The sequence below is a fragment of the Osmerus mordax genome, chromosome 24 (genome assembly GCF_038355195.1).
Source record: "Osmerus mordax isolate fOsmMor3 chromosome 24, fOsmMor3.pri, whole genome shotgun sequence".
Taxonomy (NCBI): Eukaryota; Metazoa; Chordata; class Actinopteri; order Osmeriformes; family Osmeridae; genus Osmerus; species Osmerus mordax.
The window spans coordinates 4,183,770-4,205,403 of NC_090073.1; the positions used below are offsets into that span (position 1 = coordinate 4,183,770).

The window sequence follows — 21,634 nt, forward strand, 5'->3', positions numbered from 1 at the left end:
CTGCTCAGCCACCACTGGGTCCACGGGGTCCTTCCGTGGGTACTATGCCACCTAGAGGCCCTCCAACCAAAGAACCTCCAGGCAAAGGGTTGTTCTCCATGTTTGGTGGACCTACTCCTCAGCAACCAGCAGGTCCAAGAGGGCCTCAGGTTGGTGGTGCCCCCCCTCAAAGACCACCTGCAACTGGATCTTCTATATTTGGTGGCATCCTCCCTGTTTCTACAGCACCTAAAGAAACGTCTGGATCAGGATTGTTTTCCATGTTTGGGGGTCCTAGTGCTCCTCCTCCAACTGGTCAGAGAGGCCAGGCACCATCCACTAACAAGGAGCCACCTGGAAAAAGTATGTTTCCCATGTTTGGTGGACCTCAACAGCCAGCACCCAGTCAGGCCCAAGCAGTTGCACCCACGATGGCTTCTAAACCAACGGAGAATGAGAGTATATTCAAAGTGCCCTCCATGTTTTCTCTCGGTGCTGAAGAGAACAAACCTAAAACGAGTGCCTTTGGACTTCTTAGTATGTCATTCATGGGAGACGAGAAGAAATCTGAAGAACCCAAACCTGAAGCAGTGGCTTGTGTGGATAAAGACGTTGTGATTGAGCAGCCACCTGTCATTGAAGCCAAAGATAAAATTGATGAACCTTCAGTTTCAGAAGATAAGCACATCGAGGGACAATCCCTGGAAAATGTTCCTCCTGATTCAGGTCTTGTAGTGTCAGTGGAAGATGACCAAGTAGCTGATAAGAAACTTGAGGAGACTCAAGATTCCTGTTTCCAAGATGTTACAGAGACTACTGCTGCTGATATTGAATCTAAAGAGACAGAGAGTGCTGGTCCAACAATGGAAAGTCAACAGGAAGTACAGATTCCAAGCAAAGAAGATCAGCTCCCAGAAATTCTGGCAGATACAGAGCAACCTTTAACCCCAGCGGACACTGAAAAACTAATAGATTCAACTGTGCTTGTGAAGTCTGAGATACCAGAAGAGTCAGAGAAACCGCTTGAATCACAAACAATAGAGCAATTTGAGGAGAACTTGAAAACCACTGTGGAATCAGAGAATGATGATCTGGCACTTCCAAGGATTGCTGTTGAATCTGATGTGCCTGCTGTTGGAGCAGCTGAGAGATCAGAGCAATCTGATGAAATAGTTGATGATGTCGAAGTCACTTCAAGTACAGAATCAGGTTTTGGCGATTTAAACAATGATGTACAACTGCAAGATCTAGCAACGGAACATGAATTAGCAAAGGTCAAAAGAGAGGCATCTACAGAGGAACCAGAGAAGATTGTGATAGAATGTGAAAAAACAACCTTGGAGGCAGATATAGTTTCAGAGGAACAGGAAAAACCTGTGGAGGTTGATACATCTCTTGTAGAGGAGAAGAATTCTGAGACTGTCCAATCTACATATGAGGAAAAAAAGATTGAAATCATTCAACCCCCAGAAACTGAGAGAGCTCAGGCAACAAGTCCAGTTCCTCCAATGGGCCACCAATATCCCCCTCCACCACAGCATCAGCCCAGACCAGGCATGGCAAGACCCTCTGGCCCTCCACCAGGTCAAAGAATGGGAGGGCCAAGGATGGCCGGACCTAGAATGGGTGGTCCTAGAATGGGAGGTCCCAGGATGGCTGGACCCAGACAAGCGGGGCCACAGAAGCCTCCTGAGCCAGCTCCATTTTCAGGGTTCATGTCCATGTTCTCAGCACCAAGTGCCCCAACCAAACCAGCATCTTCAGGGTTTTTCTCCAGTTCACCAGCTTCGTTCTTTGGTTCAGCACCTGCTCCCCCCCCTGCTGTGGGTCAGCCTCAACAGAAAAGCTCTTTCTTCGGTCTGTCAACAAGCCTGCCCACTGAGTCACTTACTGGTGATCTGTTCAGTATGTTTAAAGGACCAGAGGCCCAACAGGAGCCTGGTGGACAAGGTCCCCCTGTACCAACTTCAAAGGAGACAACTAGCGATGCTGGAGGGCTGAGTGACAAAGCAGACACAGGAACAGATGAAACTTTGTTGGCTGAGGAGAAGGCTCAAAAACCTGCATCTGAAACAGCAGAGAAAGGGTCAACAGAACCGGCAGAAAGAACAGATAAGTCAGAGGAAGAGGACTTGTCATCCACTAAGCTGTCCGATGAAGGGAAAACCGCTGTTTCTGAGGGAGAGGTTACACACAAGGAGCCAGTTGCAATTTCAGGGGAGCCCGACTCTTCAGGGGTTGATAAAACGGAACCTTTGGTTGCAGAACCCTCCAAGGGTATGTTTGACATACCTGTTCTGTCTGCTCCAACATTCGGGGGCTTCATGTCTGGAGCTGCCGGTGGGGCATCATCTCTTGGGTCTCTTTTCTCTTCTGCACCAACTCAATCCCCTGCAACCAAGACGCCACCACCACCCACATCGGATGGAGGCCTCTTTTCTGGTTTCAAAAACCTTTCTGCCGGCATATTTCAGGAAGAGAAACCCACAGAAAAGGAGGAGACTCCATCTGCTGCATCTATGTTTGGGAAGAAACTTGGCTTTCCATGGCAGAGTCCAGAATCTCCAAAAGCTGAAAGCCCTCCTCCAGTGGTCACTACTCAACCACAGCCTCAAGATTCTAGACCTGGCAATGAAAGAATCCGTGAGCCGGAAGCTCAGATATGCTCATCTGAGGTTGAGAAACCCTCACCGGATTCTGACGAGACCGGAAGCGCTGATGCAAGCGACACCGAAGGTCCAACGGATAATTCCACCAAAACTGCAAGCATGGACAAGAGTCGAGGGAGCAGTGAGACACTTGCTCAGTGTGCACGGTCAAGATTCCCCTCAGAGACGGCGTCAATCACAGAGAGTTTCGAAAAACCGCAGATTCAGATCAGACCTTGTGGCGTAGAGAAAGGCATGGACACCCCCACTGAACCCTTGTCTGCTTTAGCACAACCAAGGGACTTATTGATGAAGGACACCGCTAAAAGGCTAGTGCATAGCATGATAAATGACTCATCCAGACTCATTTATTATGCCGTCGTATTTTAGATCATAGAAAGTAGCTGTAACACATCCTTTCCCGGTCTCTCTTTTTAGAAGATCCTTGTAGTTTGTTGTTGTGTGATCCTGTGATTTCCATGTCCATCTTAATGCTTTTTTCTTCAGCTTTTAAAAAGATTCAGTTTGCTTTCTCCAAATCAGTTAAATATATTTTAGGTTTAATATTACAAAGGGAAATATTTTTTTTATCATTGACCTTATGCTTTTTACATTTAGCTTTTTACAAATAAAAATATAGAACTGGCTTGGAATGGCGCTCAAAAGCCATTTTGTACGTCCCTGACATTGATGGATGTGCAATGCATGAAGAAACCAATAGCCTTTATTTATTAGCTTTTCACTTGTGGTAGGCCTTATGCCAGCCTTCCACCCTGCCCCTAGGGCTCTCTGAATTATTCTCCAAGCGCCAGCCAATTTGTTTAGATGAATATAGCCTGGGGAGATTTATGTTGGCGGGGCTAGGCACACCACTGTGGCGAGCTGGACATGGAAATAAAAGGAATGGCGAGAAGTAATTTGACCCAATACAAAGTAAATCATCCAGCTGGTTTAGGCAAAGGGCCACTTCCCTCGTTAGCTCAGCCACTCGCCCACATAATGTGGAGGTAGTAGTTTCTTTTTCAATCGCAGTATTTTTCCTGTGGATCAAAGGGCTTAATTGTCCAAGCTGACATAGCCTTCTGGGCACTATATTAACCCCATAATGAGAGGGTACTGTATAATCTCTCCCACTGAGCTAAAGCTTACTATTACTGATTTGTAGGTAGTGTGACTATTATTTGCTGAACAGGTTTTGCGTTATCAGGAAACCATCCCCCATTGCTTAACTAAGTAATTTTGAAAGCATATGACTTTGAAAACACAAGTGTGATGGTAATTATCACCAGAGCGAAGCTGTTGATGCAACATTCTCACACATACCTTGGAACATTGTCTGCAAATGATTTTACTCAGAGACATTTCTTGCATAATAGTGGATCTTTAAAATAGAAATATGAGATGGGAATTCATGCCATTCTTTCCTTAAATCCCATCCCCTTTTCCCTTCTCCTGTCAGTAATGACTGTCCTGCCAAATGATAACCGGCCCCTAGTTCCCTGTGACTGTCTGTTCCCTGTCTGTAGATAGGCACAGTTTATCCCTTTGTTGTCAGGTAAATCTATCACTCTCATCTTTTCAAGTGACAGTCTTCCCCCATATTTATCTGTCATAACCTGTCCCTGTTTTCCTCTGCAGCCCGGCAAATAGCAGCCGCTTTGGGTCTTCAGGGAACCTCAGCCAGGCCAGCTCTCGTTTGAGCTCAGACCCAGAGGACCAACATGACCCTGAGGAACAGCATGACCCAGAGGCCCTTCGCACCGCTTGCCCAAGGCCCCCTCTTCACAGCCAACGCTCGGCCTGGGAGGAAGAGGAGGGAGACGAGGCTGAGAAGGAACTAAGGCCCGTCCCTGAGCCTGGATCCAACAAAGACCTGAAGGAATCCATCATTCTTCCCAAACCACTGGACAATCAAGACAAGAGGGCAGAGAAGCAGATCAGGTACAATCAGTGAATGTTGTTTCACATAGTAATGGCTGTTTCTCAGACAAACATACACTTGGAAAGACTGAAAACCCCCCGGAAACAAAAGGAATATTCCTGTGATGTATGTATTCAATTTGCACACACAAACTCGTCATTCTTTATTGATCCTTCCTGAACATCTTTTGCTTTTCTTCTCTGCTAGTTTCTTTGAGGGCGGTCCCCCACCATGCTCTCCATCCAAAGTGCGTTGGCTGAAGGCTTACAATAAAATCAGAGTTCGGCTGCTCGAGGTAAGGAGAACTTACACCCCACATCTCTCTGTATCTCTGTTTTTCTCACACACTCGCAGACATACACACTCGCAAGGGCCACGTCACGTACACGCTCACAAACACACTCGCACACACTCTCGAAACTCATGCTCCGTCTCACACCATTCTCTCTGTGCGTTGGTTGAGTTTCATCATGCCAGTTCAGTTGAGGGCTTACACTTTGACCTGGGTATAGTTGCCAAAACATTTACACGAGTTGAAATGCAGGTGTGGGATTTCTTCTGCATGCCACTATGGTCCTCTGGAAATAGTAGAGGTTCCTAGCACATGATAAGGTATGTATTAGAAACTGACGTTCCTGTGTCGGAACACAAATCCCAAAACGGACGTTCCTAATCCGAACAGCCCTCTGAATATTTTGCAAAGATTTTCCAATGCAGTGAAGGATGTATTGGTTGATGAAAGAGGTCTGGTCAAGGGCATGTACCCTCTTAACTTAGCATTTTCAAAAAGTACTCATACACACGACACACACCACCAATGTTACAATCATCCAGGCTTTGATTGCAGCCTGCTCTGATGTATGCCAAGAGACCCCACCTCCCTTCTATCCCTACCTCAGCCCTCCTCTCCCTCCTCCTCTTCTCTTCTTGAGTCCTCTCGGTGTGATTGGCTCCATCTTTCTATCTCTGATTGTCTGCAAGCCTGCTTGTCCTCTCATCAACCTCCTCCTTTAACTTAAGCCTGGACAATTCACATTTTTTATTGAGGACTGTGGAAATTATTTTTTTATACTCTGATAATAACATAGCATTAATGGGAAAACAACGTTTCAATGCAGTTTGGGTTTCAAATCCTCAGGTATGCTGGTCACAGTCCTCCAGGGTGTGGCCTCATTCTCCACGGGTACGCTTGCGAGATATGTGCATCCCAGCCAATGAGAGTTTGCTTTGTGAAGTCAATGGGGCAAACCAAGAATTGCTCATCAAAATGCTTCCCAATATGCGGTTAAGTCAAATGGAAAGGAAAGATAAAGATAAAGAATGACAGGGGAAATTGTTCAGGAAATAGAGGTGGACACTGTCTTAAAGTTGAAGACCGTAGAAGAGACCCAAGAAAATGTATGATACATTTTATGACAGCTGTGCTGTAAATTAAATCATTGTGATCTCTCCCTCTCTCTCTCTCTCTCTCTCTCTCTCTCTCTCTCTCTCTCTCTCTCTCTCTCTCTCTCTCTCTCTCTCTCTCTCTCCCTTTTCCCCTATCTTTGTGGCAGTTCCTCATAGATCTGAATGAATACGTACTGTAGTGCAGTCCCCAGTTTTGTGTTGCTTCAATAATAGATGATCACTCACACACTCCTCTCCTTTTATCTGAGCCCAAAGACAATTCAACGGTAATGTATCTGTAGACCATAATATATCACTCTCTTTTGTCCACACCTTCAGCGTACTTAAAAAATATGAGATTCTCTGTCCCCCAACGGGATCCGAGACCTGTCAGTCAAGGTGGAGTCTCCGCCTCCTTCACACAGCTGGTGTCCCAGAGGAAAGCAGTTTGTGCCTGCTGTTGTGGGTGAGCCCAGCCCTAATTAGTGGGGAAGGCCCAGTCCTGATTGGTGGGGCAGGCCCAGCAGCCCTGACTGGTTGGTGCGCGCCTCTAAGAATTGACAGACAACAGGTCAGAGGAGACATGAAGGTTGTGATGTGTCAGATGGGTCGTGACTCCTTAAGCATAGGTGTTTCAGTGTGTGTGTGTGCCTGTGATGCCCATGTGTATGTGTTCAGAAATAACGAAAGCATAGAGTCAAGAGAGAGAAATAAATTATTGAAGTAAGAAAGGACTGAAGCAAGAAAGGTTATAAGGATTTGATTGAATACAGGTTATGTTGAGTAGTCATCAATTGCCAATCATTATGAATATGCTTCACATATTCTTAATGCAGGTACTCACTGTGTCCTGCTTATGTATAGTGTTTTCTGGGCCTCTAATTATTTGACCTTAGTTATTACAGGGACCAATTTCTGACTTGGAGGTCAGTGTTTCACTATATGCCCAGGCTAAAAAAGGCTCTTTGTCTCAACAAGTGATTTACCATGGCAACAAAGTTGCATTACTATGGAAACAGAACCTTGCTTTGCCATATGATTACGGTTGCTTCGCCATAAAGAGTGCACACTCACATTGTTTTCATTTCCAGTGCTTTGTAATGTTCATCCGCACCCTTTCACGGTTCATTTCATATTCACATACTTTTCTTTCTTACTGCTATCTTCCATGTCCTTTTGAGGTAGTTGTCTGTTGCTATAAATGAAACTCTTGAATAAAACAGTTTGCCTTCTTGATAATAAAATGGCTGTTATTCAGAGGTGGTAGTTTGCATTTTTCTGGGTCCTCTATTAAAATACTGGTGATATCTTGTTGAGGGTAGTTACTGTATAAAGACAGTCCGACTCTTAGTTTCAGTGCTGTTTAGTCAGACTGGTCCGCTGTGGGGAAATGTCAGAGTTTTGGAGAAGCAAATGATCGAGGCGAAGGGGGTTTGGCACCGAAGAAGGAGTCTGAGAAGCCAAACAAAGAAGCTGTCAAATCATCTCCTGGGCACCCGACTAGAGCTATGCAAATCTCCAACGATTAGAATCTCCAGTTGTTGTGGCAACGGTGGGTATCGAGTCTAATCAGCGTAATGAGAAAGTTCAGAGTTGGCTTTGAGAGGTGGCTTTGGAAATTAATTAAGTCAATGGGAAATTACAGGGGGGAGCATTAAGTGTCATGACTAGAAATGTGTGTTTTCCTCCCATTCTGTCAGTGTTGGAATACTCTTGGCTGTTGTGACACGCACGCTGTGTAGGTTTCAGCTTTAGCTCACCAAACAAGCAACAGCCCTCGAATGGCATCTTAACTTAAGGGTAAAAAAAAAGGGTGTTGGGCTAGACCTGAAAGAGAGCAGCGGCGTCTGTGCTTTTTCCACGTCCCACGGAAAGGCGAACTTTTCACCGGGGACTGCTTTGTTTGCATATCCATTAGCATCATCCTTTCTGAGGGACGGAGGAGAGGGAGATGAAGGGATGTGGAGTGCTTACTCACCCTCGAGGCATTGTTCCCACCTCTTGCAAAAGATTGATGTTTTTTTACTGTTTTGCGTGGGGACACTACTTGCTGTGTGCACAAAATAAGTGTTTGCGTTTTTTGGGAATGAATGAAGCTAAATTAAGGTGTTTAAATAGGTGGGGACCAGCCCTCATTTACACTTGAGGATTACAATTAAGTATTTTAAGACTTGGCCAGGCAAAAAAATAAAAAATGTGTACTCTATTATCCATGGCTCAAGTAGAGGACAAAATCTAACCAGCCCACACCTTGAATATTGTCATGAAGACTCACATTGGAGACGTTTATTAAGCTAATGTTAATATTAATAAGTATTGATAAATGCAGAATGGATAGTATTTTATTTGGATTTTTTAAATGTTTGCGTCTGTGTCCTCTAGCTACAACACGGCCCCCACAAGGTGTGTGTGCCATGCAGACGCTCTGTCTGGACTTGGTGTGTCCCCGCTCAGTCACATCTGTGGTTGTGTGGGGAGAGAGAGAGAAACAGAGTGAACCAAGGTCGCAGCATGGAGGAGGTAAAGGCGTCTCAAGTGCTGCCTGCCAGATTCGCCCTGCAGTCGAGGCATAGTATGGTATAGCAGCGTAGTAGAGGAAAAGATAACCCGACACACGCCTCATCGATGTTGTATGTGTTGATACTACATAGCACTTTGAATTGTTCTTACAAGAGGAGATTAAGAAACCTACATGGATTACAGCATGTATGATTTCAAACACAAATGCGTACTCCTAACACGACAGGAAAAGGAAAACATCCCACATCATAAAGTATACGCATTCAGTATATTGTACACACCCGTACTTGATAGCGCAAGTGTTTCGGCCATAGCCAATTTTGTACTGTTGATAAAGATTCAGACACTCGCGTTAATCATACCGTCACATGCATTGTAAACATGCATGTAAATGAAACCTTGTTATATAGCCCATCACAACCTCAGGCATCCTGCACAAACGCACCATCAAATTACCATGAACTTTCACTAACCCATTACCTACTGCTCGTTAGAGTCACTGTTGTGTATTGAGAGTCTGTAAGTCTCCCTTTAACTTCTACAATGATAATGCTAGCGTCGTGCTAGTAGCCATTCTGGGCAGCGGCAACAGTCATGCCGCGTAGCTTTTAAGAAAGTACTTTTGGCTGCCCAGGCTCTCTGTGTTCCATCAACGGGAGGTTTAAATCAGATTCACGGGAGGGAAAAAGGTCATTAGTGTGTGCTGTGTACTGTATCACCACAGTCTCTTCCTCTTCCTCTCTCTCTCTCTCTCTCTCTCTCTCTCTCTCTCTCTCTCTCTCTCTCTCTCTCTCTCTCTCTCTCTCTCTCTCTCTCTCTCTCTCTCTCCCTCTCTCTCCCAACTACCTGTCTCTCTCTCTCTCAACTACCTGTCTCTCTCTCTCTCTCAGCTACCTGTCTCTCTCTCCTATCCAAACGGGTAGCTTGTTGCTCTGTGGACTTTAATGGAATTAAGAAAAGCAGGGATGCATGGAGCCATGGGAGAGCAGAGAGGGAGGGAGCTGCTTAGAAATGAGAGGCCTCCGCCTTGTCACCCAAACCCCGAGACCAGGAATATCCTCCTTCATGTTCCACTGGTGCATCTTGAGGCGCAGGCTTCTCTCCTTCATCGTCTCCATTTCTTTCTCCCTGTTCCTGGCCTTCCCCCCTCTTTTGTCCATCAGTCATCCTTGATGGTAAAAGAGGCTTGTGGTACACTTTGGAGAAGAAACAAAAAACGTCAGAGTTGACCAACAATGTTGTCTCCCATATAAACGAGAAAAGGTCAGGAAGACAGCAAGTAAGCACGAGAAGCAGATTGGTTCATGTGAAGAAGTCGATTGAGGAATCCGAAGGTGACAAAGGCAGTTCACGAGGAAAGGCAGGGATGGAGGGAGAAAGGAGGGAGCAGGATTTGGGAGCATAGCGAGCTTTTCATTAACACTGCAAGGCTGGCTAGCACACCAAGGGAAGGAGGGAGGGAGGGAGGGAGGGAGGGGAGGAGGGAGGGGAGGAGGGGAGGGAGGGAGGGGGGGAGGGAGGGAGGGGGGGAAGGGGGGAGGGGGGGGAGGGGAGGGGAGGAGGGAGGGAGGGAGGGAGGGAGGGAGGGAGGGAGGGAGGGAGGGAGGGGAGGAGGGGGGGAGGGAGGGGGAGGGAGGGAGAGGGGGGGGGGTAAGGGGAGGGAGGGAGGGAGGGAGGGAGGGAGGGAGGGAGGGAGGGAGGGAGGGAGGGAGGGAGGGAGGGAGGGAGGAAATGAGGGGGATGGAGAGAAATGGGAAGAGTAAAAAAAAAAAGGGATGAGAATATATGTTAAGAGAGGGAGGTGGGTGAAGGAGGCATGGAGGGTGAGAGAGAGAGGGAGGGAGATGGAGGGGGAGGGAGAGAGTCACAAGATCCGAAGCGTCTGCTTTCTGTGCAACAAGCTGCATTCACTCCAGCAGGAGGGAGAGGAGGAGGAGGGAAGGAAGGAAAGACAGAGGAAGACCAGCAGGATAGAATGAAAATGGAAACGGATTTGGACAGAGAGAGCTCTAGAAAGACATGGAATGAGAGCTTGAAGGCTTATGCACTGAGAGACTGTCTAGTGTACATGTGAAGATGTGAGTGCTTTTAACAGGAAGTTGTTAAAAGGAAGTCCTGTGACAGGTGGGATATTAATTTGCTGGAAAAAGAAAACAGAAAGATCTATAGTTTATTCTGTCGATCTTTATTGTGTCATTGCGCTGTAACCTTTTTGGGAAACTTTGCCTCGTGGAATTGCCAAGGAAGCTCGTGAATTGGATTTGATTTAAGAATCTGGCATCGTCAAGCATTTGTAAATGCTCTATCCCAGCCTGAGATATCGTTGTTTCAATAGATGACTGTGCAATTCATAAACTTTTAGTTCTTAAAGTTGAGTTCTTCTTGTCCCCAGAGAGGTAAGTTTGTTGCAACTATTTCACCATCTCACAAGTGGTCTGTCCGTTTATGTTTACCTGTGGAAATATTAGAAATATGTAGCCTACCTGTTGTCTAAATATTTGGAAAATTAAATCAAATATAGTACAATGCAAACCATCTTCTGACAGCTTCGTATTACAGTTAACATTAAAAAGTAATTGGATTTCAAAATCAGATAAAAGACAAATTCATTTCCTCTCCTTTCCCCATTGTAGCCTATGAGGGTATTGCACTGTGACGTTGCACAGGGATACCTTCCCTCTCTTCTTCTATCCTTCTCTTCCTCAGATTTCCCCCTGTTCCACGGGTCTCCTATTACAGTCTCTTTCCTCGTTCACTCCCTTTCTTTCTCTATCTTTCCCTTTCTATCAATGTTCTTTTCCTCTCCTCCCTCTAACACTAGACACTCTTTTCTCTCTCTCTCTCTCTCTCTCTCTCTCTCTCTCTCTCTCTCTCTCTCTCTCTCTCTCTCTCTCTCTCTCTCTCTCTCTCTCCCCTGCTGTGTCTCTGTTATCTTACCAATTCCACAACTAACTTGTTCTTAGCCACAACCAGCTGCTCTATGGCTCGTTCCGTCGGTCTGTGAGTTGGTTCACTGGTTGGTCGGTCCATAGAAATGTCCCTGTGGTTGCAGCGACTGCAAATTCACGCTTGTTCTATATCGGTCGACTCTTTCCCTCCAGTGCATGGTAACACGGCTTACTCTCACAGAACGTCTCTCTGCTGACACAGGACTAGGTGGTGGAGGTGTGTGTGTAGTCGTGAGCAGTTGCTTAGCGGTGGGTGTCAGGCTTTTGATGAGCCTCGCAGGTGTACTCGTGCAGAGGGCTGGGGGGGGGGGGTACATGCCCTACTGATACACGGTAACAACATATTTACATTTACGTTTATTCATTTAAGGAAGTTTATTCATTTATGCAAAGCGACTTCCAAGAGAGAGCTTTACAAAAAGTGCATAGGTCACTGATATTAAACAACGAGACGCCCCAAAAACATTGTGGGGAGCCAAAACCTGAAGCATACATTATGAAAAGCAAATAAGTGCCAATAGGAAGAAACATACGAGCATGTAGTCAAACAAATTACAAATTAAACAACATGAACCTCAAAAGTGCAAGAGTGTACCTGTAGAAAAGCAAGCAACAATAATATAATTCACAGCGAGTACAAGTAGTCCAACCTTCTCGATACCTGTACACACTCATAAGGAGAAGCAGATGTTCTCAAAGGCCAATGATTGGGTGGCTGTCAATCAAATAAAGGCCAAGCGCCCACACGCGTGAGCTGGCGCTCACACGCACACACTGACTTTTTTGTCTCTCTCTCTCACTCTCTCTCACTCTCTCTCACCCTCACTCTCTCTCTCTCTCCCGCGCTCTCTCTCTCTCACTCTCTCTCACCCTCACTCTCTCTCTCTCTCTCCCGCGCTCTCTCCCTCTCTCTCTCACTCTCTCTCTAACGCATGAGCATACACATGCTCAGCTGCTATGTGAACTCCCCCAGGTTTCAGGGCAGCACAGAAGAGCAGTAATGGGGTTTGAGTCTACAAGCAAACAGACTGAGAGGATAGAGACAGGAGTCAGTGCACTAGCAACAAGCTGTAGGACTGTAGGGGTGGAAATGAACCCTACAGTAATACAATCAGAGAGGGGGAAGGAGGAGTGGTAGGGAATATTAATTGAGAAGAAATACGAAAGATTGGATGGGCAGAATTAAGTTCAGTGAAAAAAGAAGAAGAATTTAAGGAAGACATTTGGAATTATCTCAGGGCAAACAGTTCATCTATATGTAATACAGTAAATCCAACAATTAGCATTGGAACAAAAGAAACATTTTCAGTCAATCCTGGCATGAAAATAAAATACATTAAATATATGACCTGTACTTGGAAGAGCTGGGATAACATTTATTTGACCATACCCAGGAACCGAGTGATAATTTCAGGCTTGATCACAGCCTATTTTGTGAAAGACAGAATTCCACCTTGAGGATGAATTGGCACCATAACAAGTACAGAAAGTCCCGGCCACTTGGAAATCACTTGAACCGAGAGAAGAAAAGAACCATCAATTGATTATCCTTCCGTGGGAGCTACAGTAGCCAGTCATCTAGTAAGTGAGCTGTGGCTGTCTGCCAAACAACGCTCAGAAAGCCGAAGTGGGCCATCAGAAAATAGGAGGGGATGGAGAACAGAAGGAGGGATGTAGAGAATCGTTTATCCCCTCCCCGCTCTGTATCATCTCCTGTGTATGCCAGTCATTCCTGTTGCTCTGTATTTAGGCTTTCCTCAAGCTGCCGCAAGTACCTCAAAACTGGACATGCACTTTACTTGTAAAGTGTTGCTGAACACACAAACACACACACACACACAGCTTGTTGCACGATATGTGAGCTAACAAAAGAGGTAGTCAGGAGATGAATCAATTACTGTGAGAGAATTAGACCAGGAGAGGTGAAGGTTGAGCCATTGTCCCCGCCCGACATGACTCAATGCTGCGTGACCTTCCGCCTGCATGTGAATATCTGTGTTTGTGTTTGTAACATGCTGTAGCAGTACACCGTACAAACCCAGATGCTGTAGAAGTCCACAGACATCTCCCCTAGGTCTTTCTTGAAACGGATTCCGTTCCGTACCTTTCCTGGTCCCGCAATCAGCCTTGCAATTTCCATCATTGCTGCTGCATCTCGTCGCTGACATCTTAAAAGCCGCTGTCATTGTAAGCAGCTGTTATTTTCTTGCGCGTTTCTTTCTCCCTCTTTGTCTGCCTCTCCCTCCTGCTCTTGTTTGCTTTCTCTCTCATTCCTTGACTCCTTCAATTCTCTCTCCACCCCTGTTCTGAGCCAGCTGTCTCCTTTTTCTTTTGCTGTCATTCTTCTTCTTGGGATTCAATCCCCTTCTTAATGGTGGTATTCTCTTACTGTCAGCCCCCTTACTGTCAGTCACAAAATGGCGAGCTAATTAAAAGTGCACACGCACACGATCGCATACAGACAAACTTGTCAAGGGTCATGTAGCATGGAAGTAGCAAACACCTGACATTTCTCTCAGGGATGTGCTGATTAGCAATTTAACTTTCTCTGTCAGGACCAAAGGTCAGTCACAGTCAATCTGCACCTTGTTAGGCGACACCAACTGTGTACTGCCATGTTTATTTCAGAGGTGCACCATTTGGGCCCTATCTACAGTGTTTCACATAGGTTTGGGTTTTTTGTAGCTTCTCTGCGGCAAATCGGTGATGGTGGGTCGCTGACTTCCTTTCAAATGTAGTATATTTGAATTAAAACACTGTCCTCTTGATGCAGCAAATAGCTAAATGCATTTAGGATGCTCCTACAGTTTGAACACTTTAGTGCCCCTTTTACACTATGCAGTTTGGAACCCATGGAACCTATGTGTTCCTTGGGTTCCCCATTCCACATGTTTGTTAGGCTTCTTATTCGTCAGGTCTTTTGGGCTCGGCACCAGTGTGAAAGTAAATACTTTGGCAAAGGCCTTCTATCGATTCGAATGACTTCAACTGAGGTTCACTCATAAATCTCTCCATGTGGCCATTTCCTTGTACGTGGTCCCCGAATGGAGAGAAAAGGAGAAACATAGAGTGAATGGAACGTTTGTGAACTTGCAAGGTCAAGGATTGTGTCGACACAGACCAAAAGAAGATACAGTCGATCCATTCAGGGAGAAGGGAGTGAGAGATGGGAGTCAAGAAGAACATAAAGGAAAAATAGAGAAGCTTCTTAATGGACCACTAATTGCTGGTCTTAGCTGGTGTAATAAGTGCCTTGTGGGTGCACAGAGGCCGTCTTGGCGAGAGAGAAGGAGTCGTGGTTGTAAACCTCTCCAGCTGAGCCATGGTTACAAAAAGCAGCACCTGCATGAAGCCCCCAGTCCCCCCTAATCATCTGGGCTGGATCCGGAGTTCTGCAGCTCTGCTATCAGCCAGCTGCAGTTTCTATGTGATGCCCTGTCACCAGCAACCATTTGTCAACTATCTGACCCAGAGTTAGCTTAGCATAAACAGATGCAAATACTGTGGTAACCTTGTCAGATAGTATAATAGCTCCCTGATGAAGCAATCCATGACAGCCATGCAATGGAATCACATGATAGCGTTGCATGGAATAAAGGCAAGCTGTAAAAAAGTAATTCCCCCTTATTTTCGTTCATGCATGCTATATGCTTTGTCGTCATTGTTGTTTGTCTTTGAATGGTAGTTCAGTCACCACGTGGTTTCCATAGCTACCATGCGAGTGCCATCAGTCGGCAGATATCTGGGTAATAACCGAACAGGTAAAGAAACCGAAAATATCTTGTACCTGTTTCTTTATAAAGCATCTGTCACAGTGGGGTTAATCAGCTGTCACTGTTGTGGTGGTGTCAAGGTGGGTGAAGTGTTGAACAGCGCAGTGACAGGTCACTGCTTGATTATCTCAGTGAGTCAGGTCTACAACTAGTTGTTTCGCCGAACGATTGGACGAATCTTTCGCTGTCAGAGCCAGCAGCAGAGTTGGTGAGGGGGCTTGTGTTTTGGTCATAGAGAGGGGTTAGATGTGGGGGGCTGATGAACTTAATGATGGCGTTTGTTTGTGTATAGTATAGTAGCCGTGAACACCTTCTGTGGGTGCAAGTGGTTTAGCTGTGGTTGGAGATTAGCTACCAGAAGTGCTGTTTCAACTTCCCAGCTGAACAGATCCCTTGAGGTGAAGATTAAATGTTGATGCAATACAGCGTATTCCTTATCCCTACCTCCCCCTTCATTCCTTCATCCCAAACTCTCCCCTATATTAGCTCTTGTGATGAGATTCCTCCTGCAACAGAAACATATGGTCCTGAGAGGTGTTTGGCTGGTTTCTTCGTTTAGTTATCGGTCATTAATTCTAACGATATTGTTTAAATGGGTGTAGGTGCATGTGTGTGTTGTGTATATTTAAGTGCATGTGTTTGTGTGTATTAATGCCAAATCTTGGTCTTACAAGTACATTCCCATTGTTACCTGACCTGTTGATCTGTGCATACATTAAAACAACATCATTATATTTATGTGGGGAAGATGTTTTTATTTTTAATTCTGCTCATTGAGTACACCGGAGATTATACAACAGTTGGTATGAAGTTGTGTCAATAAAAATAAGGTTGAGCTCATCTGTTCTTGAGGAGGGCTTAATTTTATTAAACAAAAAGAGCCTTATCATTACGTTACGCCAAATTATCATTGCTTGAATCTTATTTCCTTGAGTTAAGCATAAATACTAAATTAAAAATCTATAATATTATCATGTAGTCATATTCTAGGTCAAATATATTAATATTGGACTGTCCCCATCATGCAATGTACAGCATAATGGCCCTTTTACCTTTTTTCCAAATGACCCTAAGAAATCCAATTACTCCCATGAATGTATTCCATTTTGAATGTATGCGTTAGATGTGCTGTTCTGCACAGCTGACATTGTCAGTCTGACAGAAACTCCTCTTTCATACAAATACTGTAGATAAACGGAAATACTGCCTAATGGTTAGGAAAAGGAAATTAGTAAGGAGAGATTTACTGGCTCAAGATTAGTGCTTAGTAGGTTATATAGTTCCAAGAGCTGGGTACTTGAGCTCAGTTGCTCCACATAAAATATCCACTTTTCTTAATAGGAAAATTGTGAGCTCCATCAATTACCAAAACATATGCTAAACCAAGAAATTATTAGAAAATATTCCATCATATTGAATTATGTCTTCCACAAAGGGCTTCAATGGGAAGGGAGAAGGAAATGTGCACAAAATTGTGCTTTCCTAATGAGTTGAGTTAACTGTGTAATACAAAATATGTTTTATTTCAATATTTTTTCTTGTCTCTTTCAAATGTATTTCTAAATGCCTCTGGACTAGATATGTCTGATAGGTACAGGTATCATAACGCCCAGGATCTGTTTTCCTTCCAAGATGCTCACCGTCTATTAAATGTGATCCTAACAACCAAAACAAGGGACACCTAAAGGCTACCCCATTTGGTTCAGAAGATGTTCTCCAAGAATCGCTTCAATGGACAACATGGATCAGGCATGTCCCCTAAAGGAGGCACCAAGGCTAAAGTCCACGCACCCAAAAAAAGGTCCCCTAACCCCAGAGTGGCACTAGTCATCCGGGGAAAGATCCATCGGTTCCTCCAAGGTTCTGGAGACCAAAGCGCCCCCGATCCCCATCTGTACTATGCAGGGATTGAGGAGGAGGAGGGGGAGGGCAAGGAGGAGGAAAAGGAAAGTCGGGATGTTTATTCCCGAGGTGGCGCTAGAGCAGAGGCTTGCTCCTCAAGAGAACCCAACGGGAAGGGTCACGGAGGAGCTAGCGCGGCAGCTTGTTGCGTTGGGGAGGTGGAACTGAACAGAGATGGGTGCGTTCGGATTCCATGCACCTTGCGGCACAGTAGTAGTAGTAGCAGGTCCCCAGGGAGTCAAAGGCAAACCGGTCGAGATATGACCCGGACAACTCCCAACCCGAAACGAGTGCTCCCACATGTCAGCCAACTTGGTCCGGACAGGAACGGCGCTCCGTTTGCTTCGACAGTTGGAAAATGTACCGATTTCTCTCAGATCCGGGCGAGACCAAAGAGACCTCATTCCATGGGCGACTGTATGGATTACAATTTCAACAGAGGCCTGCACGAGACGCTGATCGAAGTCGACGAAGAAGACCTCGAGGGCGACGAGGAAGAAGAGACGAGTGCCGTCATCGAGCACATCCTGAAGGAGCTGAGGGGGATCAATAAAATCCAGGAGGAGATTTCCGACCTGAGGGACTACCTGTCGTCTGTGCGGGGTTCAGTGGAGGAAGTGTCGTCCTGTGTGGACGCCGTTCTGATGGAAATCGAGGGCATCCGCTCTGGCGGCAAACCCGGCGGGGGCGTGCACGCGGGGACTTGGTCCGGGGCGACGGGGAGCACAGAGAGATCTCAGTACTCTCCTCGTCAAAGACCTGCAAGTGCCTACGGCAGTTTGGACAGGCCGACGGCGCCCTCAGACGCAAACATTGGCCTTCCGCCAATGTACAACGAACGGCACAGCATCCACGGAGAGTTCCTCTTGCCTATAGCTGAATCGTCCCCCAACTCTCCCAGTGCAGAGTTGGTAGAACTCGACGCTCAGGAACAGGAGGAAGAAGAAGAAGACATTTCAGAACACAGCTCAGACATACCGGTTGGAATGTTGCCCAGGAAGCTCAGCTTTGGCTACCTGGAGCGTCTCGACGGACAGGACTGCCACAGCACAAGCTCCCTCTCCTCAGGCCACAGCTCCAAATCTGAGTCTGACCCTGAAAGGACCTCGTCCAGCCATGGCACCAGGCACAGTAGGGGGGGTGGCTGTGCACAGGGCTGGGAAGGTGCTCCCCAGCGTGGGGCAGACGGAGGGTCTGGGTGGCGCCGAGAGGATGCCTACTCCAGACAAGGCAGTCTCGAAGAACAGGAGGGAGAAGGTACGCCAAGCCGCGAGGGGACCGAAACCTGGGATCGCTACAGAGGTGGTGGTGGGTATGGTGCTTCGGGCCAGTCTTCTACCGGAAGCTCCGAGCACGTCTCTGTCCACTCAGGACGACACTACAACTCCCCTGCCAGCACTTCCAGTCGAGAGGAGTGGCAGTCAAGGAGGCGGAGGCCCAAAACACACCCTGGAACTCAAGTTCAGATGGAGTCCCACCTAGAGGGTCTGGGGTACAGCTGTGCTCCTGATTGCCCTGACCCCCAAAGACCAGGCCAGCCCTCGGAGGAGGGCCACGTTGATGGAGGTCAAGGGTATGAATATGCTCCACCTGCTGATCTGACCTACGCACCTGACCACCAAGTAGATGTTTACCAGGAGACGTATGCCGCATATGAGGATTCAGAGGGAATGTGGACTGAGCCATCCTCATACATCTCCGAACCCATAACAGATGCCCCCGTCATCGAAGCGGAAGACGTTCCAGGCCCAGACAACCAGCACCCTTGCCCTGACAATGCAGAGGCTCCAAATGTAGGCTTTCACGTGAAACGGATAGGTCGGGCCGTGCTCGATTTCAGCTCCGCCCTGCGGGGGGCCCTGCGCAAGCTGGACGCGGCTTCCCCTGGGGACGAGAGCGAGGCTATCCTGCACGCGGTCGAGCCATCGACCCTCCCCGGTGCTGAGCCCCAGCGCGACCAAGCCTCTGAAGAGACGCCTCAGGGGAATGTTGTGCATGTCGGCGGCGGACTCGACACAGCGGAGGAATCGAACCAAAGCAAAGCTCCATCCCCCTCTTCCTCGGAACAGTGCCGTGTCCAGCCCCCGCCGGAGGAAATCATCGACGACGACCTCCCAAAGGAGACTGTGGTCACTTATGAACCCCAACTCTCTCCAGAGGAACCCCTTCCCTGTCTAGACCCAGCTCCAAGCACTACAGCCCTGTCTCCCCCAAGTGACGAAGGCCCCCGCCGACACCCCTATGGACCCCCCCTGTCACCAATCCTCTATCGCAATGCACCACTGCAGAGTCTCTCGTGTTTTCCTGTTCGGCGGAAGATCCTGCCCCACAGGAGGAGCGGGGAGAAACGTCGGCACTGCCGCCGCATCAAGAAGAGAAGCAGCAGCCCGGCGTAGAGTTGCCGACGGGCCCGGGGGCGAGCCTGAGGAACCGGAGAACCCTTCTGAGATGAGCGAGAGGGACGCTCGCCGACTGCGGTGCCTGAGGAGCTTCAGCAAATTCTGCGGAGAAGAGAGAGACGAGGCGCCACCTGGCCAGTATAACCATGTCCACCTTCTCAGAGACGACTACAACCCAGGTAGCCTGAGTCTGTCTGAAACCATTAGCATGCGAAGCTAACAATGCATGTACTTTGGAGATGGATTTGTGCACTCATCAGCAATTGTTTACTTCTCACCCACTCATTTTGTTCTTTTAACTTTGCACGCTCAGTGAGAAAGTCCATCGCTCTTTCTACAGATGCTTGGTTTTCATTTTTGCTTATGCGTCTTTTCCTCAGGCCAACATATTAATCTCCTTTGACATCAAATTGTACCTTCCTTTTTTATGGTTTTATGGTTTTCGGTGTTGGCCATTTGGTTGTTTTCCATCATCCGTATTTATTTATATTTGTTCAGTTTCTTGACCATTTATTGTTATAGGTTTTTACATTATCCCGATTTTACATCACCTTTTTGTGATCAAAGCCTCAGTCTTTTTGTCGATTCTCTTTCATCTTTGGAGTTGAATGAATTTCCCTTAAATATCCCTCTGCAAGGATGCGTTCATTAGTGGAGGGATGATGCAGCATCATCCGACATTTTCATCCAACATCTCAATATTGACACCGCACACACAGTACTGAGTAGGACTATGTGTTGGGATTTCTCTTAGCTGATTTGGTGATTTGATACTCCATTTAGAGTCATGCATCACCTGCCCCTGTGGTGCTTCACTCCATAGGGGACCTACAGCAGCCATTTGCTGAATTAGAAAACATTAATTTTCTCCTCTGAAGGCAAGCCTCACTCTAAATAGGAAGAGGAAGAGAAGAGAAATATTAGGAGTCGTTTTCTTGATGAATTATACATGTAAATGAAACATTTATGAACTTGTACCCTGGCAAGATAATAAAAGAGCTGGCATGGGCTTCCTTTTTAGCATTACGCAGCCCTTCCTGCAATGTGAATATTAAAAAGGAGGCTTGCTTTCTCTTCGGCTGAGGAAAACCAGTTAATGACCGTCGCTCCGTTTTGTCTTTGGCGTGTTTGTGTCTCCTCTCTTTCAGATGGATGTCGAGACGAAGAACAGGTCATTTCTTTGTGTTTGTGAACAAGCATGTGTCCTCAAACCCTCTGTTGCTTAAATGACCATGACCCTTCATTCTTTTATTTGGTGATAGCGATTGTTTTCCATTGATGTGACGATTCAACTTAATGTCACTCGGAGGTCATAAAAGCATGTTTCACTTTGAATCCCGAACTAGTTTTGATAGTACCCACAATACACCATACATTGTAGATTGTATCATGCAGAGTCATTAACCTTGTATTGAACACATAAACGGGCAACTGTCAATAGAACATGGATGTCATTGATAAGAGTTATCATGTGCACATTCCTTGTCTATTCCATTATCGTCTTAAGTTGTCCGTTTATGGTGTGACGGTCAGCAGAAAATGTGTTATTAATCATTATGTCGTGTGTGTGTGTGAGTGTTACGTGTGTGTGTACGAACAGCGGACAACTATAATAGCAGCTTGTTTACACTGTTTACTGCATCAAGTGATTGGAGGTCTTCCCTTTTTTACAAAACACTATCTCTTTGTTTGGGATCGATATCCCTAGTTGGCATGCTCATATGAAACTCAACCAACCAAATCTGATCTCTCTCTCTCACACATATTGGATGATGAATTCTATAAACCTGCCCTGCGATCCATTGTTAACTGTGATCTGTGTTACAGAGTCAAGATGGTGATGGCAGTCCAAACAAACACCCGTGGGCAAAACCAGGGTCAGTGGTGTGTGTGTGTGTGTGTGTTGGGAATTGGGTGGGTGTGTGCACGTGTGCAAACATGCAAATGGCAGCATTTGTTTCTGTACTGTTGGTGCTTACCCACATTTCTGTGTGCGTACATCTGTATTCGCAGTGGGAACGCTCCTTTTGGGATCGACAGCATGCCTGACTTACGCAAGAGGAGACCTATTCCCCTGGTCAGCGAGCTGGTGAGTTCCGGTGAAGTCTTTCCCCTCCTGTCCAAACTCTCAACCTTGACCTCTAACCTCGGATTGATC

General features: G+C 46.5%; 1 protein-coding gene across 1 annotated transcript in view; it reads left to right on the forward strand.

Moving 5' to 3' along the window:
• Positions 1–21,634, forward strand: part of LOC136933077 (protein unc-13 homolog B-like) — an 87,687-nt gene that overhangs the window by 35,287 nt on the left and 30,766 nt on the right. The window contains 4 exon segments of the mRNA XM_067228456.1: positions 4,266–4,568; positions 4,756–4,849; positions 21,316–21,353; positions 21,490–21,565. Of these exon segments, the coding sequence (XP_067084557.1) occupies positions 4,266–4,568; positions 4,756–4,849; positions 21,316–21,353; positions 21,490–21,565 (511 nt within the window).